Source organism: Phyllobates terribilis, unplaced genomic scaffold, assembly GCF_046119375.1.
Source record: "Phyllobates terribilis strain yellow unplaced genomic scaffold, ASM4611937v1 Scaffold_3__8_contigs__length_932513732, whole genome shotgun sequence".
Taxonomy (NCBI): domain Eukaryota; kingdom Metazoa; phylum Chordata; class Amphibia; order Anura; family Dendrobatidae; genus Phyllobates; species Phyllobates terribilis.
Genome location: NW_027362763.1, coordinates 431,644,531 through 431,667,135, shown reverse-complemented (window position 1 = coordinate 431,667,135; position 22,605 = coordinate 431,644,531). Strand labels below are relative to the sequence as shown.

The 22,605-nt window shown below is 42.7% G+C and overlaps 1 protein-coding gene across 3 annotated transcripts in view; it reads left to right on the top strand.

Moving 5' to 3' along the window:
• The window catches only part of RNGTT (RNA guanylyltransferase and 5'-phosphatase), a 584,571-nt gene that overhangs the window by 24,950 nt on the left and 537,016 nt on the right, over positions 1 to 22,605 (top strand). For all 3 annotated transcript variants that reach the window (XM_073675692.1, XM_073675691.1, XM_073675693.1), the window contains exons 4-5: positions 2,795 to 2,883; positions 18,662 to 18,737. In XM_073675692.1, coding sequence (XP_073531793.1) covers positions 2,795 to 2,883; positions 18,662 to 18,737 — 165 coding nt within the window. The remainder of the gene's footprint in view (positions 1 to 2,794; positions 2,884 to 18,661; positions 18,738 to 22,605) is intronic.

Sequence of the window (22,605 nt, the reverse complement as noted above, 5' to 3'; positions counted from 1 at the left end):
TAGCAGAGCTGTGTGTGTGTGTGCTTCTAGCAGAGCTGTGTGTGTGTGTGTGCTTCTAGCAGAGCTGTGTGTGTGTGCTTCTAGCAGAGCTGTGTGTGTGTGCGCTTCTAGCAGAGCTGTGTGTGCGCTTCTAGCAGAGCTGTGTGTGTGTGCGCTTCTAGCAGAGCTGTGTGTGTGTGTGTGTGCTTCTAGCAGAGCTGTGTGTGTGCTTCTAGCAGAGCTGTGTGTGTGCTTCTAGCAGAGCTGTGTGTGTGTGTGCTTCTAGCAGAGCGGTGTGTGTGTGCTTCTAGCAGAGCGGTGTGTGTGTGCTTCTAGCAGAGCTGTGTGTGTTTGTGTGCTTCTAGCAGAGCTGTGTGTGTGTGTGTTTCTAGCAGAGCTGTGTGTGTGTGTGTTTCTAGCAGAGCTGTGTGTGTGTGTGCTTCTAGCAGAGCTGTGTGTGTGTGCTTCTAGCAGAGCTGTGTGTGTGTGCTTCTAGCAGAGCTGTGTGTGTGTGCTTCTAGCAGAGCTGTGTGTGTGTGCTTCTAGCACAGCTGTGTGTGTGCTTCCAGCACAGCTGTGTGTGTGTGCTTCTAGCACAGCTGTGTGTGTGTGCTTCTAGCACAGCTGTGTGTGTGTGCTTCCAGCACAGCTGTGTGTGTGTGCGTGCTTCCAGCACAGCTGTGTGTGCATGTACAGCAGAACGTAGAGTGCATGCAGCAGTGTTTGTGTGTGTGTGTGTGTGTGTATATATGTGTGCTGCAGAGAGTGTACATAATGTTCGTGCTTTAAAGCTATATGTGTATAATACAGAAGCTGCAGAGAAGAGCTAACAATTGATCAGTTGTCTTCCTGTTTTATCCCAGTGCATTAAAATGAGTGATATTGACCTTTCCACTTCTATACAGGAAATATGTGTTTCCTGTTTTCTGCTGTCTAAACTTCAGGTGCATCTTTTAGTAAGGTGCGTCCTATAGTCCCAACACACGGTAAATTGCACAGTTACAGTGGGTACGGAAAGTATTCAGACCCCTTTAAATTTTTCTCTTTGTTTCATTGCAGCCATTTGGTAAATTCTAAAGTTCCATTTTTTTCTCATTAAAGTACACTCTGCACCCCATCTTGACAGAAAAAAACAGAAATGTAGAAATTTTTGCAAATTTATTAAAAAAGAAAAACTGAAATATCACATGGTCATAAGTATTCAGACCTTTGGCTCAGACACTCATATTTAAGTCACATGCTGTCCATTTCCTTGTGATCCTCCTTGAGATGGTTCTACTCCTTCATTGGAGTCCAGCTGTGTTTATTAAACTGATAGGACTTGATTTGGAAAGGCACACACCTGTCTGTATAAGACCTCACAAATCACAGTGCATATCAGACCAAATGAGAATCATGAGCTCAAAGGAACTGCCCAAGGAGCTCAGAGACAGAATTGTGGCAAGGCACATATCTGGCCAAGGTTACAAAAGAATTTCTGCATTACTCAAGGTTCCTAAGAGCACAGTGGCCTCCATAATCCTTAAATGGAAGAAGTTTGGGACCACCAGAAGTCTTCCTAGACCTGACCGTCCAGCCAAACTGAGCAGTCGTGGGAGAAGAGCCTTGGTGAGAGAGGTAAAGAAGAACCCCAAGATCACTGTGGCTGAGCTCCAGAGATGCAGTAGGGAGATGGGAGAAAGTTCCACAAAGTCAACTATCACTGCAGCCCTCCACCAGTCGGGGCTTTATTGCAGAGTGGCCCGACGGAAGGCTCTCTTCAGTGCAAGACATATGAATGCCCGCATAGAGTTTACGCAAAAACACATGAAGGACTCCTAGACTATGAGAAATAAGATTCTCTGGTCTGATGAGATGAAGATAGAACTTTTTGGTGATAATTCTAAGCTGTATATGTGGAGAAAACCAGGCACTGCTCATCACCTGCCCAATACAATCCCAACAGTGAAACATGGTGGTGGCAGCATCATGCTATGGGGGTGTTTTTCAGCTGCAGGGACAGGATGACTGGTTGGAATTGAAGGAAACATGAATGCGGCCAAGTACAGAGATATCCTGGATGAAAACCTCTTCCAGAGTGCTCTGGACCTCAGACTTAGCCGAAGGTTCACCTTCCAACAAGACAATGACCTTAAGCACACAGCTAAAAAACAAAGGAGTGGCTTCAGAACAACTCTGTGACCATTCTTGACTGGCCCAGTCAGAGCCCTGACCTAAACCCAATTGAGCATCTCTGGAGAGACCTGAAAATGGCTGTACACCAACGTTCACCATCCAACCTGACGGAACTGGAGAGGATCTGCAAGGAAGAATGGCAGAGGATCCCCAAATCCAGGTGTGAAAAACTTGTTGCATCATTCCCAAGAAGACTCATGGCTGTACTAGCTCAAAAGGGTGCTTCTACTCAATACTGAGCAAAGGGTCTGAATACTTATGACCATGTGATATTTCAGTTTTTCTTTTTTAATAAATTTGCAAAAATTTCTACATTTGTTTTTTTTTTTCAGTCAAGATGGGGTGCAGAGTGTACTTTAATGAGAAAAAATGAACTTTTCAGAATTTACCAAATGGCTGCAATGAAACAAAGAGTGAAAAATTTAAAGGGGTCTGAATACTTTCCGCACCCACTGTATTTGTTTTGACAAGCACTTTGTCATTTTAATAATTTATGATGTTGAGACAACCCGTTTAAGATACCGAAGAGGTAATAAATACTGAGCATTAAATTGAAGCTTGCAGGACAAAAGTACAGTCTAAATTATTAAGTGATACAAATTCTGACTAGCAATAACTTTGATTTATTTTCGTTCTGTAGACATGGGGAATGTCCATCAAAAGAAAACACTGAAACCTTTATCCGACTCTGTGAGAAATTTGCGGATAGAAGCCCGGATGAGCTTATTGGTATGTCACTACATCCTTCTCTTTCAAATGATGGTTGTAACAGGACAAACTAAGCACAACATGATTAACATGTAATAAAACTTATTAATTAATCATAGAGCATAAGGCGGTGAAATGCTGATTCCCTTGGGCACCGTGCTGCAGAGGTATAGACAGTCTGTACTGCCACAGTGTGTTCTATATGGTGCCGTATTCCAGAGATATTCACATTAGAAACATTGCTTTAGATAAAATGAGCTATGTAATATGGTGGAACAAGATATCATCCTGTGGAGCTTGAGAGAAAAAACAAACCTCTGTGTTTCTCCATATGAGATTAGAGGCACCATAAAAGCTTATGGGATTGTATTATGCCTTCGTACAACAATGAGGTTGTACTGAGCTGCTACATGCTAGTGTTCATGAGCTCAAAATACATTAAAGGGTACTCCGGGGAAATAAAAATGATTTTAATGGCATGCCTTCATAAACAGTAGAGATAACATAAATAGTGCTCTTTATAGTGCTGTCAGTACCTGCAATTCACTGTGACGTTGGAGATGCTCCTCACTGCTCCCCCTCCCTTCTGGGATGTGATGTCACAGATCAGGGAGCATGACCTGCTTCTGACTTCTAATAGTAGCCAGACCCCTGATAATGTCTCTTGTCTGCAGTCTGTGATGAAGAGGCGTGGTGGGGTGGTGGGGGCTACAAACTACACCTCTCAATGAATTTATCTAGCGGTGCAGTGATCATTGACACCACTGGTGTGTTACAGAATTTTATACCATTGGGCAGTGAAGAATAAATACTTTACTACAATTTTTTTTTCTTTTTTTTAGCCCCATATTTTACATTTTCACGAGGGAAAATGGGTAAATATTTCACACAATTTCGGCTGAATGTAAAAATACCCCATATGTGACTGTACAGTACTGCTTAGCCACACGGTGAGACTCTGGAGGGATGGAGCTCTATTTGCCTCTTGGAGAACAAATTATCGTAGAATAGTTTACGGACTCCATATACAGAGCCCCTAAGTGCTAGTAGAGGAGAATTCCCCTTCAAGTGACCCCATTTTGGAAATTACACCTTCTGGGAATTTATCTACTGGTGTAGGGTCGATTTTGACTCAATGGGTGTTTTCTAGAAACTCGCAGCAGTGGATGTTACTGAGTGAAAATTGAAAATCTGCTATCGTAGCTTTCTTATATTTTTATGCCCAGCTCGTGCTCCTGGAGACATGGACCAGTAAATTAGCCGGGCTCTCATTGCTGCAGAAATGCCAAACATGTAGACGGTAAATGTGGTTTAGGCACACTGGGACTCAGAAGGGATTTGAGAGCTCAGAATTCGCTGGATTTCATTTGGGGGATGAGGAGTCATATCGCTTTTCCAGAGCCTTTGTGCTACCAGTAACGTGCAAGCTCCCTACGTTTCTATTGACAGATGACGGACCAGAGTGAGGACTTGCTTTTTTTTTTTTTTTTTTTTTTTTTTTGTGGATTTAGTTGGCGCTTTTTGTTTTATAGGGAACATTTTACTTACTTTGGGTTGCCATGACAACGATCCGGCCCTCGCAATGATGTTGCGGGGACGCCAATCGGACAGGAGAAGGAACCCAGCCCCCTCCCTCTCCTAGCCTCCTAAATGTTGCAATCAATATTGATCTCTGCATTTAGGGGGATAAACAGCGGGGGGCGGTGCTGTCACATAAGCAGAGCTCTTGTGCCCTCACTATCGCCATGACCAGCACCCGGGCAAGTGCCGGGGCCCTGAGCAGGCGGGGGGGCCCATTCGCCGTCGGGCACCCCGCCGCGCTATGGGACCTGTGAGCGGAGGAGAGCGGTGTCAGCGTCCGGTCCCCCCGCTTGCTCAGGGCCCCGGCAGCCGGCGAAACAATACTCTCCTCTCCCCGTGCCTCCCCAGCAGCTCCAGTCTCTTCCGCGTCCTCTGACTGACGTTTGAGGTCAGAGGGCGCGGTGACGTCTTTACACCGCTCTCTCTCTCCTGAGCCGTCACAGCGCAGAGCGGGAGGACGCCGGCGACGCTGAGGAGTCCGGAGCTGAGCAGCGGCAGGGGGGTGACATCCTGCATGGGGCATTATATGAAGGGGGTGACATCCTGCATGGGGCATTAAAAAGGGGGAAAGTGACATCCTGCCTGAGGCATTATATGGGGGGTAGTGACATCCTGCATGGGGTATTATAAGGGGGGGTGACATCCTGCATGGGGCACTATAAGGGGGGGTGACATCCTGCATGGGGCATTATATGGGGGGAACAGCCTGCATGGAGCGTTATAAGGGGGCCAGTATCCTGTATGGAGCGTTATATGGGGGCCAGTATCCTGTATGGAGCGTTATATGGGGGCCAGTATCCTGTATGGAGCGTTATATGGGGGCCAGTATCCTGTATGGAGCGTTATATGGGGGCCAGTATCCTGTATGGAGTGTTATATGGGGGCCAGTATCCTGTATGGAGTGTTATATGGGGGCCAGTATCCTGAATGGAGCGTTATATGGGGGGCCGGTATTCTGTATGGAGCAATTCGCCGGTTTCTGAGCTATTGTGGAATTTGCAATAGATATGTCATGTAACGTAAGAAGTGAAATCTTTGGCATTGTACTATATATATATTTCTCTGCGGTATCTGTCCATCATGAATCGTGGTATGTGTTTAAAGGGGCCCACTGAGACTCTTTCGCCCGGGGCCCACAAAAACCTGGAGCCGGCCCTGGCCATGACGTACCGACATGTCAAAGGTATTGAACCCCTATCCGACCATGACGTATAGGTATGTCAAAGGTTGTGAAAGGGTGTTCCCATCTCCAAGATCCTATCCCAATATGTTGTAGGTGTAACAATACGATTAACAAATACCTCCAATTAGAAATGTAGCATAGTTCTTCTGATTTGCTATGTCGCTTAACCCATGTGGCATTGCAGTAGCTTAACATCAGCTATCAGATTGCATGAACTTAACCCCATCATGACCGCCAATGGTAGATAAACGTTGGCGCTCGCTGGGCTCTGTGCAGCGCTGATGTTTCTCTTTTGTTGGCAGTCTTGCAACGCTCAAGACCCGCAGAGTCCTGCAAGCTCTGGGATTACAATGCAGAGCGATAGCTCTGACTGGCGACATGATCGGGACCTGACTGGCTCAGGTCCCAATGATGTTAACCTTTTGTTATCTTCTAGAAGCCGCGCTCCATAGCAATTTCGGCATTTATACGTTTGTGAGAGGGAGGGGACTCCTTCTGGCATCCCCTGTCTGAGGGTTGTTATGGCAGCCACAGATGAAATGATGACCTCCGCGTCTGCCAGCCACGGTGGCCCGTTAGACCTTGCTGCTGGCTGAGGCTAACAGGTGATCTGTTAGTGTAAAGCTGAACGATCTCCTGCATTGCAATTCATGTCTATTGCAATGCATGAGACCAGTGATCAGAGAAATAAAAGTTCCATAGAGGGACTAAGTAAAAAGAAAAAGTAACATTTCTTCTTTTTAAAACCATTAAAAAATAAATGAAAAAAAAATATAATATATATATAATATGTGTGTGTGTGTGTATATATATATAATATTAGTACAGACCAAAAGTTTGGACACACCTAATTTAAAGATTTTTCTGTATTTTCATGACTATGAAAATTGTGCATTCACACTGAAGGCATCAAAACTATGAATTAACACATGTGGAATTATATACTTAACAAAAAAGTGTGAAACAACTGAAAATATGTCTTATATTCTAGGTTCTTCAAAGTAGCCACCTTTTGCTTTGATGACTGCTCTGCACACTCTTGGCATTCTCTTGATGAGCTTCAAGAGGTAGTCACTGGAAATGGTCTTCACTTCACAGGTGTGCCCTGTCAGGTTTAATAAGTGGGATTTTTTTGCCTTATAAATGGGGTTGGGACCATCAGTTGTGTTGTGCAGAGTCTGGTGGATACACAGCTGATAGTTCTACTGAATAGGCTGTTAGCTGCTTTTTTCTTGCCATAATACAAATGCTAAGTAAAGAAAAACGAGTGGCCATCATTACTTTAAGAAATGAAGGTCAGTCAGTCCGAAAAATAGGGCAAACTTTGAATGTGTCCCCAAGTGCAGTTGCAAAAACCATCAAGCGCTACAAAGAAACTGGCTCACATGAGGACCGCCCCAGGAAAGGAAGACCAAGAGTCACCTCTGCTTCTGAGGATAAGTTTATCCAAGTCACCAGCCTCAGAAATCGCAGGTTAACAGCAGCTCAGATTAGAGACCAGGTCAATGCCACACAGAGTTCTATCAGCAGACACATCTCTACAGCAACTGTTAAGAGGAGACTTTGTGCAGCAGGCCTTCATGGTAAAATAGCTGCTAGGAAACCACTGCTAAGGACAGGCAACAAGCAGAAGAGACTTGTTTGGGCTAACGAACACAAGGAATGGACATTAGACCAGTGGAAATCTGTGCTTTGGTCTGTTGAGTCCAAATTTGAGATCTTTTGTTCCAACCACCGTGTCTTTGTGCGACGCAGAAAAGGTGAACGGATGGACTCTACATGCCTGGTTCCCACCATGAAGCATGGAGGAGGAGGTGTGATGGTGTGGGGGTGCTTTGCTGGTGACACTGTTGGGGATTTGTTCAAAATTGAAGGCATACTGAACCAGCATGGCTACCACAGCATCTTGCAGCGGCATGCTATTCCATCCGGTTTGTGTTTAGTTGGACCATCATTTATTTTTCAACAGGACAATGACCCCAAACACACCTCCAGGCTGTATAAGGGCTATTTGACCAAGAAGGAGAGTGATGGGGTGCTACGCCAGATGACCTGGCCTCCACAGTCACCAGACCTGAACCCAATCGAGATGGTTTGGGGTGAGCTGGACCGCAGAGTGAAGGCAAAAGGGCCAACAAGTGCTAAGCATCTCTGGGAACTCCTTCAAGATTGTTGGAAGACCATTTCCGGTGACGATCTCTTGAAGCTCATCAAGAGAATGCCAAGAGTGTGCAAAGCAGTCATCAAAGCAAAAGGTGACTACTTTGAAGAACCTAGAATATAAGATATATTTTCAGTTGTTTCACACTTTTTTGTTAAGTATATAATTCCACATGTGTTAATTCATAGTTTTGATGCCTTCAGTGTGAATGAACAATTTTCATAGTCAAGAATTTTTTTTTCTATAAAATAAATGTTTTTATTGTGTGAGGGCAGCAAAACATAAAAAAGGATATAAATGTAGTATCGCTGTAATCATGCCTCAATCATAATCAAACCTCAAAAAAGAATTCCTGAATTACTGTTTTTTGTTTATTCTGCCTCCCAAAAGTCAGAATAGAAAGTGATCAAAAATATTATGTGCCCAAAAATGGTACCAAAGAGGACATCGATTCGTCCCGCAAAAAAAACCAAGCCGTCACATGACTCTGTTGGCAGAAATTTAGAAAAATGATAGTTTTTGCATAGTCATATTTTGAGAGCTATTTTTTTGTATAAAAAGTGTTTTTTAGCATGTGACAGCAGCCAAACATAAGAAAGATATAAATCTGGTATCGCTGTAATCGCACCGACCCGAAGAATAAAGTCGTCTAATCACTTATACCGCACGAGGAACGGCATAAAAAATATATAAAACCAATTCTTCACCTGCTGCTGATTTGTTCTCTGTCTCCCAAATATTACAGTAAGGCTCTGCTCCTGCGCTCTGCGCTGAGCGCTTACACCAGGGTTACATTTAAATCTCTGAAATACGTGCTTCAGACTGAAACGTTAACAGAATATTCCCTATAATGAGGCAGATCGGGACACTCGACGTTGTCTGGCCTATGATCCACCGGTGTCCGTCTTTTTAATCGTGCTTAAAGGCACATTCAACCACTGCTTTGTGCACCACTGAACAAAGGACATACTGAGTCCAGAGTTACTCTGCTGCCTCATTGTAGTGAATAGATCTTTCTGGGGTTTCAAATGAATCTCGTCATTTGGAGATTTAGATGGAAACCCCAATGTTAAGTGCTTGGCGTAAAGTGCCAGATAAATGTGATCCGCAATGTTAGGTAAAATGTTCAACCCAATCCACAAATAAAACAAGTCCCCACTCTTGTTCTTAATCTGTTAACGGAAATATAGGGGGCTTCAACTATACTGGCAGCACGTAGGCTCTGGAAAAGCAATATGGCTCCTTGCCCCCCCCCCCCCCCAAAAAAAAGGATAACATTTTGCAAATTATGCGCTCCCAAATGCTCTCCTCCCTTTGTGCCTAAACCACATTTAGCGTCCACATGTTTGGCATTTCTGCAGCGATGAGAGCCTTCCCCATTTACTGGGTTCATGTCTCCAGAAGCACGAGCTGGGTATAATGTGCTCGGCGCTACAATATACTGAACACCAGGGCTGTTGGGTCCATGTCCATTTTGGTGGAATTAGAGTCGGTATAAAATGGACCGACTCCTAAAATATATAATAAATTTGGTACAGTAGTTCAATACAGAGTGTGCTGTAAATGTTTTCATAAGAATTTGGGAAAGTTATGACATGTCCTATAAATGTCTGTTCTGTTCCTGATCAAAGGATTTCGGCTTTTAGTTGAGATTAATCTGTGCTGAATTTTATGTACATGCTCAGTAGTGAGCCAGTGCGGTGGAGTAGGATTCAGTCGGAAGTCAGGGAAATTGAGGCGTCTGAGTCGGAGGTTTGGTTTTCCGACTCCACAGCCTGCTAGGCACTACAGCTACATTGCTGCTTGTTTCTAGAAAACACTCATGAAGTCAAAATCATTACTACACCTGTAGATAAATTCCAAGAGGGGTGTAATTTCCAAAATGGGGCCACTTTAGTGGGTATTCTGCTCTTCTGGCACTTAGGGGCTCTGTATATGGAGTCTGCAAACTACTCTACAAAAATTTGTTCTCTCAAGAAGTCTCTCTCGACGTGATTCATTTGAAACCCCCGAAAGATCCATTCACTATAATGAGGCAGAAGAGTTACTCTGGACTCACTATGTCCTTTGTTCAGTGGTGTTCTTTTCAGTGGTGCACAAAGCAGTGGTCGAACGTGCTTTTATGCACACTTAAAAAGATGGACACCGGTGGATCATAGGCCAGACAACGTCCACAGTGTCCCGATCTGCCTCATTATAGGGAATATTCTGTTAATGTTTCAGTCTCAATCATGTATTTCAGAGATTTACATACAACTCCAGTGTAAGCGCTCCGTCCCTCCTGAGTCTCGCTGTGTGGCTAAGCAGTATTGCACAGCTACATAAGGGGTATTGCCACGTTCTGCAGAAATTGTGTAACACATATTGGTGAAATTTTTGCTCATTTCCCTTTGTAAAAAAATGTAAAATCTGAGGCTAAAACTATTTTTTTGTGGTAAAAATAGTTATTCTTTCTTCACTGCCCAATGGTATAACATTTTGTGACACACCTGAGGTGTCAATATGATCACAGCACCCTTAGATGAATTCATTGAGAGGTGTAGTTTGTAAAATGGGGTCACTTAGGAGGGTTCTGCTGTTCTGACACCTCAGGGGCTCTGCCAATGTAACATAGCACCTGCAAACCATAACAGCAAAATCTGCACTCTAATATGGCTCTCCTTCTTTTCTGAGCTTTGTAGTGTGCCTCAAAAGTAGTTTCGGTGGGGTACCGTTGTATAGGAAGAAATTGCTTAACCAACTGTATCCTTCATTTTCTCCTATTATCCCTTTTGAAAATTGGAAACTAGAGGCCAAAGCAACATTTTAGGTTTAAAAATGTTAATATTTAAATTACTCAGCCCAATGTTATACAACTCTGAATCGCCTGAGGGTTTATAATACTCACTACTCCCCTACATTAATTTCTTGAGAGGTGTAGTTTCAAAAATAGGGTCACTTGTGGGGGTTTCTGATGTTTTGGCATGTCAGAGGCTTTTCAAATGTGACATGGCGTCTGCAACTTATTCCAGTGAAAATTGTGCTCCAGAATTCATTTTGCACTCCTTTCCCTCTGAGCCCTGCCATGCGCCCAAACAGTAGTTTTCCACCACATATGGGGGGGGAATCAGCTTACTCAGGAGAAATTGCACAACAAATTGTATGGTCCATTTTCTCGTAAATTAAAATTTTTGCGGGAAAAATTACAATTTTAATTTTTTCCTTTCACATTGCTTTAATTTCTGTGAAGCACCTCAAGGGTTATTCATCTTCTTGAATGTGGTTTTGAGCACACTGAGGAGTGCAGTTTTTAGAATATTGTCAATTTTTGGGTATTTTCTGTCATAAAGGCCCCTAAAAGTCACTTCAAATCTGATGTGGTCCCTAAAAACAAAAAAAGACTGTAAATTTTGGTGGAAAAATGAGAAATCGCTGGTTTAACTTTTACCCTTCTAACTTCCTAACAAAAGACATTGTTTCAAAAATGATGGTGATGTAAAATAGACATGTGGGAAATGTTATTTATTAACTATTTTTTTATCTTAGAAAAATATTCTTTTTTATAATCAAGAAGATATTTTATCATGCGTAAAGAGTTCTCTGTAAGTAATCTTTCCCATCCTTTCAAAAATTCTTGATCTTCTGCTTGTGAATTGTGTAGAAGGGGAATACGCTGGCCACAATACACCAATCTGTTTCAAATATGTATCTAAACTGGCCACTTCCCACCAAGATCGCGTATGTGTTTTAAATAGGCTCTGAAAGGCTACCTCTATATCTCCCAAACTATCAGATATCCCTGTTTTTGAGAATACTTGGAGTGCTTCTACTTACCAATTATCAAAATGTATTTGTTAAGAAAGGAAAGCAGCAATACTCTATACGGAACGAATGTTGGGTACATAGACCTAACAAAAAATCCTCATACATGGGCTTTTCACCCTATAATAAATTCCAAAAGCCAACTAGAGGACTAAATATACCCTGGAGGGATGTTTATACACTATTTACCAAATGGGGAGACCCCATATAATACATATATACAATTTAACTTTTATTTATTTTTCTATTAAAATGAACACTGGGTATTAAGAGATGTCCCTAATCTACCTAACCATTTTGGTATAACCACTTATATATTTTGTATTGATGACTACATAGGAAGTCAGCATTTGTGGTAGAATAGGACACCGGTTTATACAGTGAGTGCATTCTATTGGCGGTGCCCGTGGTGACGCGGCCACCTCTGAGTGGGTATAAGAAACAAGCGTGAATATTGGTGGAACACTCCTGGGGCTTAGTAAGTATATATTGCGTGCAGTGTGGTGATTGACACTGCTATTGTACCATTTTTACATGACATCACAGATGACGTGTCCGCATACAATTGGGGAGGAATAGAGAGTGAGACGGTGGATTGGTTAAAGGCTACCATGGTTACAAAGGGGCAAAATGCTCCCCATGACAGCGTATCACATTACCTCTAACATCGTACCTTCTCTTACTATGATTGGATAGATCTCTTGATATAGATTGGAGATCTGAGGCTTGTGATCATATCCTGCATTTGTAGAATATACCCTGATTGGTTATTTATATACACAGAGGCTATATATGGAAGGTGTGTCTGGCTGGTAGCCATTCATGCCAGTGTCTTATCCCCTGATGACGCCTCTGAAGCGGTGAAACATGTTGGGTGGACACGTGCTAGTATAAACCGGTGTCCTATTTTACAGCAAATGCTGACTTCCTATGTAGTCCTCAAAACAAAATATATAAATGGTTATACTAAAATGGTTAGGTAGATTAGGGACATCTTTTACCCAGTGTGCATTTTAATAGAAAAAGAAATTGAAATGAAAAGTTACATTTTATAGCCCATAGTGAGGGGTATTATATGGGGTCTCTCCATTTGGTAAGTAGTGTATAAACGTCCCTCCAGGCTATATTTAGTCCTCTACTTGGCTTTTGAAGTGCAATATGTCACGAATAAACAGTCTCAGAATTCTCCGAATCACTGGGATACGTTGAAGCGTTCCATAGTTTTTACTTTATAAGGTGACGGTGGTCAGAATTGTGAAAAAATTGGCCTGGTCAGGAAGATGAAAACCGGCTCTGGCACGAAAGGGTTAAACTGCAGGCAACAAACTTACAGTAGTATGGGGTGAAATACCAGGACCAAGCGCTGTACATTAATGGCACTTGGTCGATTTATTAGGTTAAAGAATAATCCAGAGACTTGACCTTTTGTAGACATGACATTTCTGAGTTGTCTATCCTCTTGATTTCTGATTCCCTTCTAATGATTCCTCCAAGGCCTCGTTCACATGTTCAGTATTTGGTCAGTATTTTACATCAGTATTTGTAAGCCAAAACCAGGAGTGGAACAATCAGAGGAAAAGTATAATAGAAACACGTCACCACTTCTGTATTTATCACCCACTCCTGGTTTTGGCTTACAATTGCTGAGGTAAAATACTGACCAAACACTGAGCGTGTGAACGTGGCCTAATGTAGAGTTGGTGGAGTGTCTGCATTTGCTCTTGCTCCTATCCCACTGCAGTGCAGCCAGTGATGGGTGACTGTACAGCAAGTCTACTTCAGTAAAGGAAGTCCATAGTAGGCTTGTGTGTCTGACCTCGTCTCACTCTCCACTTTAGGAACCTAGGAATAAAGCACAAAAGCGCTTATTTTGAGACATGCCCTAACTTGACTATGTCAAAATACAATTTGTATCTTAGTAATTCATACAAGTACATCAGACTTGTGCTGATAGACATCATAGGAGGTAGAAGTAGATGTGCCGGTGCAGCATTTCAGGGGCTGCCCCCATTCCCAAGTTCACCAAGATGGCGTCTAAGCTGCCAGGAGGGATTTGAAATGTGATTATTTCATCTTTTAGTTCCCAGAAATTCAGAGATTCACCCCGTTTCCACAGGAGAGCAGGTACCAGACTAGTTGTCAGACCGCAGACCACATGACAGTTTCCTGCAATGTAAAGGTTCAACTTGTGTAGATGGAATTGAGCTGGCATGCATTGAATTATACTGCTAGTGAGATAGCATTATAGGTGGCAAAAAAATGGTGGAGTACTATTTTTAAGGGAATTTATCAGTTTATTGAACCTCCCAAACGGATTACATGACTTTGTAGGATATGAGACCATAAGTAATTCAGTACCTTTATTAAACAAAATTGATGATACTTTGCCAAGAATTCCACTTCAGAAATGTTGTTCAGAAGAGGCTGGAAGTGCTCTGGGTGGGATCAAGCACTATCCCGGCATCTCAGCTCTATTCTCAGCCTACGACCTCACTATCAGTATTCTGTCAGTATGTTTTCTCTGGAGTGGGACCCAAAATCAGGAGTGGAACAATCAGAGAAAAGGTATAATAAAAACAAGTCACCAATTCTGCATTTATCACCCACTCCTGAGAAAAATTACTGACTGAATACTGACCAAATACTGATAGTGGGGCTGTGGCCTAACTCTGCCCTTCATTAGGTGATTGTCATGCTGCGGCAGTGCTGACTAACGGCTGCTTCAGACGGCCGTGCAAATCTGTCTGAGCACGGACCACAATGCACTGACTGGCCACAAGTTTCCTAACCTGAGTGTGACACCTTTAAGTAAGCCTATGAGGCTGTGACACTTGGCTTTGGAGAGCCACAGCCAGTCTGTGCATTGCTGTTTGAGCTCAGACCAATTTGCACGGACGTCTGCAGGTAGTAGGCTATCTGGACCTGATGATTTTGTCATTAACCTGGTGACCGTTAATAGAGTCATAGGGGCTTACCATAAAGGGAAATTGTCAGCGGATACCGGAGGTATGGCAGGGAGAAGCTGGACTAGTCATTTTAGTCGTATATTTGCCGGCTACTGCTTCAAAGGATATTTTCTGTAAAGACCTGCAGTATTTCAGAGTGAAACACACATGGGTGCAATAATGCATCCTGCTTCTGATTCATGTGGCCTGAATCAGCTGTCACATTCCCTTTCTGTCGATCATATGCCAGGCATTGAAAAGCTCGCGCTGCACCTGAATACTCTGGTAGACATGCATAGACAGTGTGGACTTCAGTATTAATAAAAATGATCTATTTGGTGTTTGAATGACTAATGAAAAGTTACTAATTACTCATTTTTAAGGATCACAACCTAAATCCATTCTCAAAGGAGTAGGGGCTTCCAAGTAGAGAGATGTCTCTTTGAATGTGTTTTTAAATGCAAAACATCATAGGTAAAAGAAATTGTGTGAGCAGGAGTGTACAAGCCCTAAGTGATAAAGCGCTCAGGACATTCATTTACTGCCTCTTACACGACCAAGTAGCACTCTGCCTCCTGAAAGGTGAATCTGTCGCCAGGCTCGGTGGTGCCCACATTCTGGCGTGGAGAACAGAAATAGCAGGCCGTGCCAGCTCTGAGCCTGACTGCGCTGACAACTGAAGAATGGTCTGTAGCTCAGCTGGTTCAGGTTCACCAGTCTTTCGGGTCCTGCACATTGCACAATTAAGGAACTCATTTGCCCTCAATTTAGTCTTAAAATGGCCCTGTCAGTATAGCACTATTAACGGGTGACAGTTTGATACATGTCATATTACCCTAGCATTTAATTTCATGCTGTGTGATCCAGGGTGTGAATGATGGCTCCTACTGAGCTTGGATTTTTTTTTTTCAATTAATGTCTGATATTTCCAGAACAGCGATATGACTGAGCTATGTAATTTGCTCTGTTAATGTGCTTTCACTGAAAACAAGCCGAGATTGTTAATGTGTTATTAATACAAAGTATATTAGAAAGTTTCCATACAAAAATGATGGTTTATGTACAGACTGGAGGGCGCCTTTAGTCCTTCCAGAGTCACAAACATTTCCTCAATACTTTGATTATGATTTATTAGTTAATATTTGTAATGTTTCCAGCCTTTGTTGGCTTGAAATGAAACAAGCATACCATTGCAGGCCTGGACCTGATGCTGTCAGGCCTGGACCTGATGCTGTCAGGCCTGGACCTGATGCTGTCAGGCCTGGACCTGATGCTGTCAGGCCTGGACCTGATGCTGTCAGGCCTGGACCTGATGCTGTCAGGCCTGGACCTGATGCTGTCAGGCCTGGACCTGATGCTGTCAGGCCTGGACCTGATGCTGTCAGGCCTTTGCAGATCTATAACCACTCCTGAATTGATTTCTAGAAGATATGTGGGTTGGGTGGACAGTATTCTCGCTTGTAGGAAAGTCATTTGGAGAGATTTAAAGCTTTTGGATCTGGTGCCCCCCTCTCCGTAAAATAATTATTCTCCAAAAACACTGTGTAGCTAAGAAGTTGAGTTTTCCTTTTAATTGGACTGCAACACTTGATTCTACAATGCCTCTGGCATATATAAGGGTTATGTGGCATCTTCACCAGATTTTACAATACATACTGCGTACGTTCTTAAATTAGGCCCTTAGATCTGATGAAGCTGTTATACTTTTGAGAATTCATGTCAAACCTCTTATTGGTATTAAAATTAGCATATTACGAGTTCAGCAAGGCATGAAAGAGCTTGTGAGCCCTGTATTGCCATCAGCTAAGCTGACCGTCAGCTGCAGCTTGTACTGACCAGGGTCAAATTGTGACCGCAGCAGAGAGGAGGGACACCGAGGAGATTGTAGGACTGGTTGGACTTAGATTACATACACTTGGACTGGCGAGCTCTGTTAGTAGTTTAGTGGACTTGTACTTTAAAAAATGATTATACAACCATTCTGACATGCATTTTCAAAGTAAGTAGGCCAGCCTTCTCAGGTCATCTTTAGCATGTAATTATGTATACAGTGTATTGTAAAATCTTGTGACAGATCCTTATTGCATGTAGGAAATGCTTATCTTTTTCCAACTCTGTAACATCTGCGGGGTTGTTCTAAGGATAGTAAGTTGCAGTAAGCGTGCTCAGCTTTCTCCGGCAGTCCCATAGGCCCAGAACAGAGCGGACGTCGAGCATGCTTATCTAAGCCCCAATCTAGTCTGGGCTCTAAGGATCGAACGCTGAGGGTCCCAGCAGTTATACCCTCAGCGATCAGTAAGTTATGGGTAGGGGATAACTTAATATCTTTGGTATATCCCAGTTATGCAACCTTTGAATATACTTTACTTTTGTTTTTCAATTTCTTGTATAAATGAGTCTGCAATGCCTTACATATTCAGTCCTGTCCGCAGCTCACAGTGTTGTATATCTTATCCAGTTTTTCTAGCACAGAACAGCAGATGTGTGCCAGTGATGTGCTTGGCACAGACTGGTTGTAATTGGAGCAGATTCTTAGCTGTATTGTGTTTGTACGGGGTTTCAGCGTCTGGATGTAAACCAGAATTTTCTTGTTCACTCTCCTCTTTAATCTGGAAAACACAATAAAATGCATTACATGTGTAATGCAATAAGCCAGCCACTAGATGGGGATGTTTGTCTATTTAGCTATAAAATAAAACAGGTAATTTATTCCTCATTAAGTTCTCCTAAACCTATAAAAGCATTTTTTTGCTGGGGCTTTCACCCCAGCAATCCTGCTGTAAAGAAGCAAAAAAGAGAAATAACTTTTTCAATTTTCAAGGCTTGCTGCATATTTATTGGAACTCTGTGGTCATCTACGGTATATTATTTTGTCTTAGCCCATTTGTTTCTCATTGTCATATTTCATAATTCTCAGCTACATTTAAGTTTGTATTGTGTGGGATTAATGTCTTAGGACCCTAACTACAGCCTTACAGACATTGACTCCTTTAATACATGACACAATTCCCATATATTTTTGTACGCCTCTACATTGTTGTATATCTGTTGATCCTCCAATATTAGAGGATTGGGACGACATCTATGTGAGTTAACTATATGCCTTACATGTAACAACTTCATGGAATGTTCTTTGAAAACTTCTAATCTTCACAGCACCACCTGAGGTCCTGAAGATCCATGGGACCATGTTTTCCCCCCTTTGCTACTTCTACTTTTAGGCACCCCAGGAACCTTTGACTTACACACATACTTATATTTCTTTATGTCTTTTAAAGGTTCTTCCATTTTCCTTTTTCTTCAGTTCATTGGCTGGCACTTGCCTTCACCAGCTCTCGACCGCTTATTCCCAGTGTTTACTGGCTGAAGCGGTGGTGTTACAAATACATTGCAAGTGACCGCTGCAGCCAATCACTGAGCTCAGCAGCTTGTGCTATCTACATCAGCATTGGTGCAGCCAATTAACCATCACTGGAAGCAGAAGACTGGCTTAGGAGCAGGTGAACGGTGTAATGATAATCTTACACTAACTTAAGCTTATGAGCTGGAGAAACTAAAAAATGGAAAACCCCTCTAAAGGGAATCTGTCAGCAGCTTTTTTCTATGTTATCTAAGAGCAGCATAATGTAGTAGTAGAGAGCATAATTCCAGGGGTATATCACTTGCTGAACTGTGTATAACCCCACCCACAAGCCTGACTGACAGCTTCCTGTGTACACTGTGCACTGTAAGCGAGCTGCCAATCAGTGGTGGGGGCGGGGTTACACAGATTAGCTTGACTGCTGTGCTTGTGAGACCTAGTCCAGCAGTGATAATCTCCTGCTCATAAAACACTCATTGTACTGAAACTACAACACATCCTAATAAGTGACACGTTTGTAATCACGCTCACTTGCCCTATATTATGCTGCTCTCAAATTAAATGGCAAAAACCTGCTGCCAGATTCTCTTTAAGATGTTTGTTGGGCATACTTGTATTTTTATCTTTAAGATGCCTCTGACAAACTAGTATACATTAAATTTTGGAAAATTAAAATCTACGGTATATTGTTCTGGGTAGAAATTTGGCATCTGTTGTATTATTCATGGTACTCATCACATAATGATTGCTGTTTCTTTCTTTCTTAGGTGTCCACTGTACTCATGGCTTTAATAGAACTGGGTTCTTAATCTGTGCCTTTTTAGTTGAGAAGATGGATTGGAGGTAAGAGTTTTTATCCTCCAAAACACTGCTGCCTAAACATCTGCAACTTATTTGACCCCCAAATTAATCCATTGGCTCTCCCATATATAAAAAACTGCTCCCACTTTAGTTTGTAGCTCTGTTCGCATACTGTCGTCTATTTAAAATGGAAACCAGAAAGCTATGCCATAGATGACAAACGACAGATCCAAAGGATGTGCGACCAACCCTTTTGACTTTATGGGGTTTATCAATTTGATAACAAGAATAATGCTGAATGATGTGCAGTTCTTGCCTTCAACAGTGAGAATCCCCTAACACAGTGAGCAGGAGACATAATTGGGATTGTAGCCGGGAGCACATTATCTGTATATTTATAGCATGTCCCTGTATACATGGGTTACTTGTAACTGTGCAAAAAATCATTATTACATTCAGAAAGATCCAGAAAAGACGGAAAGGGAGTCCTTTCTTTGAGACTACTAGCAATGCCCTGAACCAGGGGTCTCAAACATCTTTTTATTTTTGCAGGTCTTCTCTCTTATTTACATTTTTACATAAAACAGCATTTTTAGTGGCCAAATATTATTCCATTATTTTTTCATTCTTTGTTTTATCTTTGTTTTTAAATATTTAGCTTTGTTTTGCTCTCAATTGACCCCACACAGTAATATAGTTTTACAATTAGACCCATATAGTAATTCTGTCCCTCAGCTTGTAATAATGTCCCCTGTCCTGTAATAATATCCCCATCTTGATCCCATTTTATAGAAATGTCTCCATCCAGGTCCCATCCTATAGTAATGTCTCCATCCTGGGACTATGTCATAGTAATTCTTCTCACTTGACCTCTCTCACTCAACAAACAGCATCCTCTTCCTCCTCTACAGGGGCACTTAGCAATGATGTCATGTGCGGTTGTGCCGGGATTCTGACGTCAGCTGCTGGCCTCTGATTGGCTGGTGACTGGTATTGGTATTGCGCTGCAGAGAGTTGGATTCTGTACCGCAATACATTTCAATTGATTGTGCGTCTTTGGACAAACATTCAGTTGAAAAGAAGCGCTGACTCGTTGGTTGCGATTGTCTCAAGGGCCTGAGGGCTGCACAACAGAGCCTCAGGAGCCGCATACGGCCCTCAGGTCGCGTGTTTGAGACCCCTGCCCTAAACAAATACATTTTAGTTGCATTTTCAGCTGGTTTTCTACTATATTTAGAATGCCTACAGCAACTAATGCTGCTAAAAGTAGTAAATTATGTAGACTTGCCCTCTTAACTACCCACCGTGTCAGAGCTGCGTCCCCTATCCACCATCCCTGGTCTTCTGTTTACCTTGGCTGCAGTGACCAATCACAGGCCTTAGCTATCTTGTATTGTATGTCACTGAGGCGAGTGGCTGCAGCGGTCACGTGGTGTATATGGGGGGGTCACTGCTGCTACCAAGGTAAACTAGATACTAGCAGGTAGTGCAGGATAATCCGTATTTGAAAGGAGGAAGAGTGTTCTTTAATCAATGAATAACTAAACAGCTGCTTAGATTCATACACTATATCTTATGTATGGATCTACCAACCTTGAGTTGGGTGGAGCAGAGTCTTCACAGTGTGACAGTCGCAGTGAGAAGAACATAGGAGCTGGGTCTGCAGAATGCGATCACTGTCCCTGCTGCTATAATGATGCTAGAGCAACAGGGTGCTGTGCAGGTGCGGCCTCGGTGACGGGATGGGGGGAATACACAATATGCGCTTTCTGCCTCCTAGCAGCCACAAGGTCTGCACAACGCCCTCTCTGTGATTATAGTGATATTAGAGCCACAGAGCATTTTGCAGGAGCGGCCTTGGTGATAGTGTGCTCAGCGTCGGACTAGGGAGCCAAGGGCCCACCAGTCACCAACTCCTGGTCCCCACTTTTCAGTTCCATGCAAATGTGACATTATCTCGATCACAAATTTATATAACAATGGGCTGGGTAAATTGTTACATGAATAAGATGCTCCTTTATCTGTACATAGTGATTCAAGTATATAGTGCCAAGTACTGCTCATATAAGAGGATGGTGGCCCACCCGAGGTTTCTCCTGTGGGCCAGTCCTATCGTGGGTGTGCTGGTGTCTTTTTTGTAGCAGTCACAGTGAGAGGAGTCTGTACAGCACTCTCACTGTGGTTGTGATGATGCTTGTGTAAGAGTGAGAGTGCTGTACAGACTCCGCTCCAGCTCTCCTCTCACTGTGGCTGCTATAAAGGAAGAGTGCACACATTGTGAAAACTCTCAAATCTCTGCACCAATCTGTGCGCCGGTCACAGACTGTCTGTCCAATGTGCCCAGAGCTGCACCTGCACAGCGCTCGCTGTGACTCTAGCATCATTATAGTCTCGCTGAGAGTGTTTGTGCTAACTCCGCTACTGCACTCCTCATTCTGTGGCTGCTAGATGGCAGAGGGCACACACTGTGAAGACTCTCGTCCCCCGCCATATCTTCTTTACGGATGGATACAGTTGCCACAGACAGTGCAGCATCTACTTTCTGCAGGAAGGCAACCAAATAGGGTAATTAAATCAAGTGCTATATTTATGCAAATTATATTTCTGTGTCTAAAATGGAAACAACAGTTTAGTTAATCTTTACCCAATTTACATATCATGGTCGTTGTGTCCAACTTTATGGTGTACAGGAGCTGTGTCCTCTTTTCCTATGGAAGGATGGCTGTTTTGATGGCATGTTTAATCGTTATATAAAACTATACAATGCCAACTTATGCTGAGGTGATGAGTAAGTGATCAGTTTTGATGTCCTTGTTCTTGTACATCTCATGTTATTGGAAATTGCCATGCTTGTACTCTTCCTTGCTCCTGACATTTGCCCTGACTGTTTCTAATTGTTCTGTTTAATTGTTAAGTTTATAGAATTGCTTCACTCTCCCTTTTATTCCAAAATGTTTAGGCTCGAAGTGTTTTTCAATATTTTTCTCTGCCATTTTAATTTGATTACATATAATCTGGCAATTAAGCTGAAGCCACAAATCAGAATTGAGACATTAACAACATTTCCTTGAGGCAGTTAAGCGGGTGAAAAAAATGGATTTATGCAATGTTCAGAAAAACTGTTTGCAGGATGTGCTGTGTATGATAACTACTTTTTCCATTTTGTTCTTTTAATGTGCTTTTTTAGTTGTCTCAAACCCTTTTTAAGATGGTGATGTGTATTTGTATACGTGACCATAATGCATTACCTTATGCATTTTTCTATTATTGCATGTAGCATTATGAATTGAGATGCCCGTTAACTTTATTGGTATTTCTAAAAAAGCTAAAAGTGAGTAATTAAATAGAAATGTTAAAGGGTTGTTCCCACTATAGAAAGTAATCACTTATCCATAGGATAACTGACCAGTAAAGTTGAGCAAAAAGATTGGCAAGACCCTGGTCCACTGGCCACGTCGGTAGTTCCTTGCTGGCAGACCAGGGGCCTGTGCACCTCCCCCCTCCTACCTGTCTGCATCCTCGACACCTGCTCTGACTCCTCATTGCGGTTTAATGCACACATGACATCTTCCTGGGGCAAATATTCAGAAGAAGTTCTGGAGGTGCCAGCAAGTAGGAGAAGGTCTGCAGGACTCTGGCCCAGGTGCCATGGACTACAGATGTAATCAGGGTCCTACAAATCTTTTTTTGCTCACCTCTACTAACCATCTGATTTCTGTGGGCCTATCACTAGGATCCTCACCAATACTGCGAACCCCGTAGAAGTTCATTTTCTATGGGACTTTTGGAGATAGTCGATTGCTGTACTCTGCTATCTCTAGTGGTCCTATACACAGAAATCCATTGGGCTCAGGCTTTTAAATCCAAGTTCTTGGGATCATTGGTAGTCCCAGCTGCGCCCCCCCCCCCA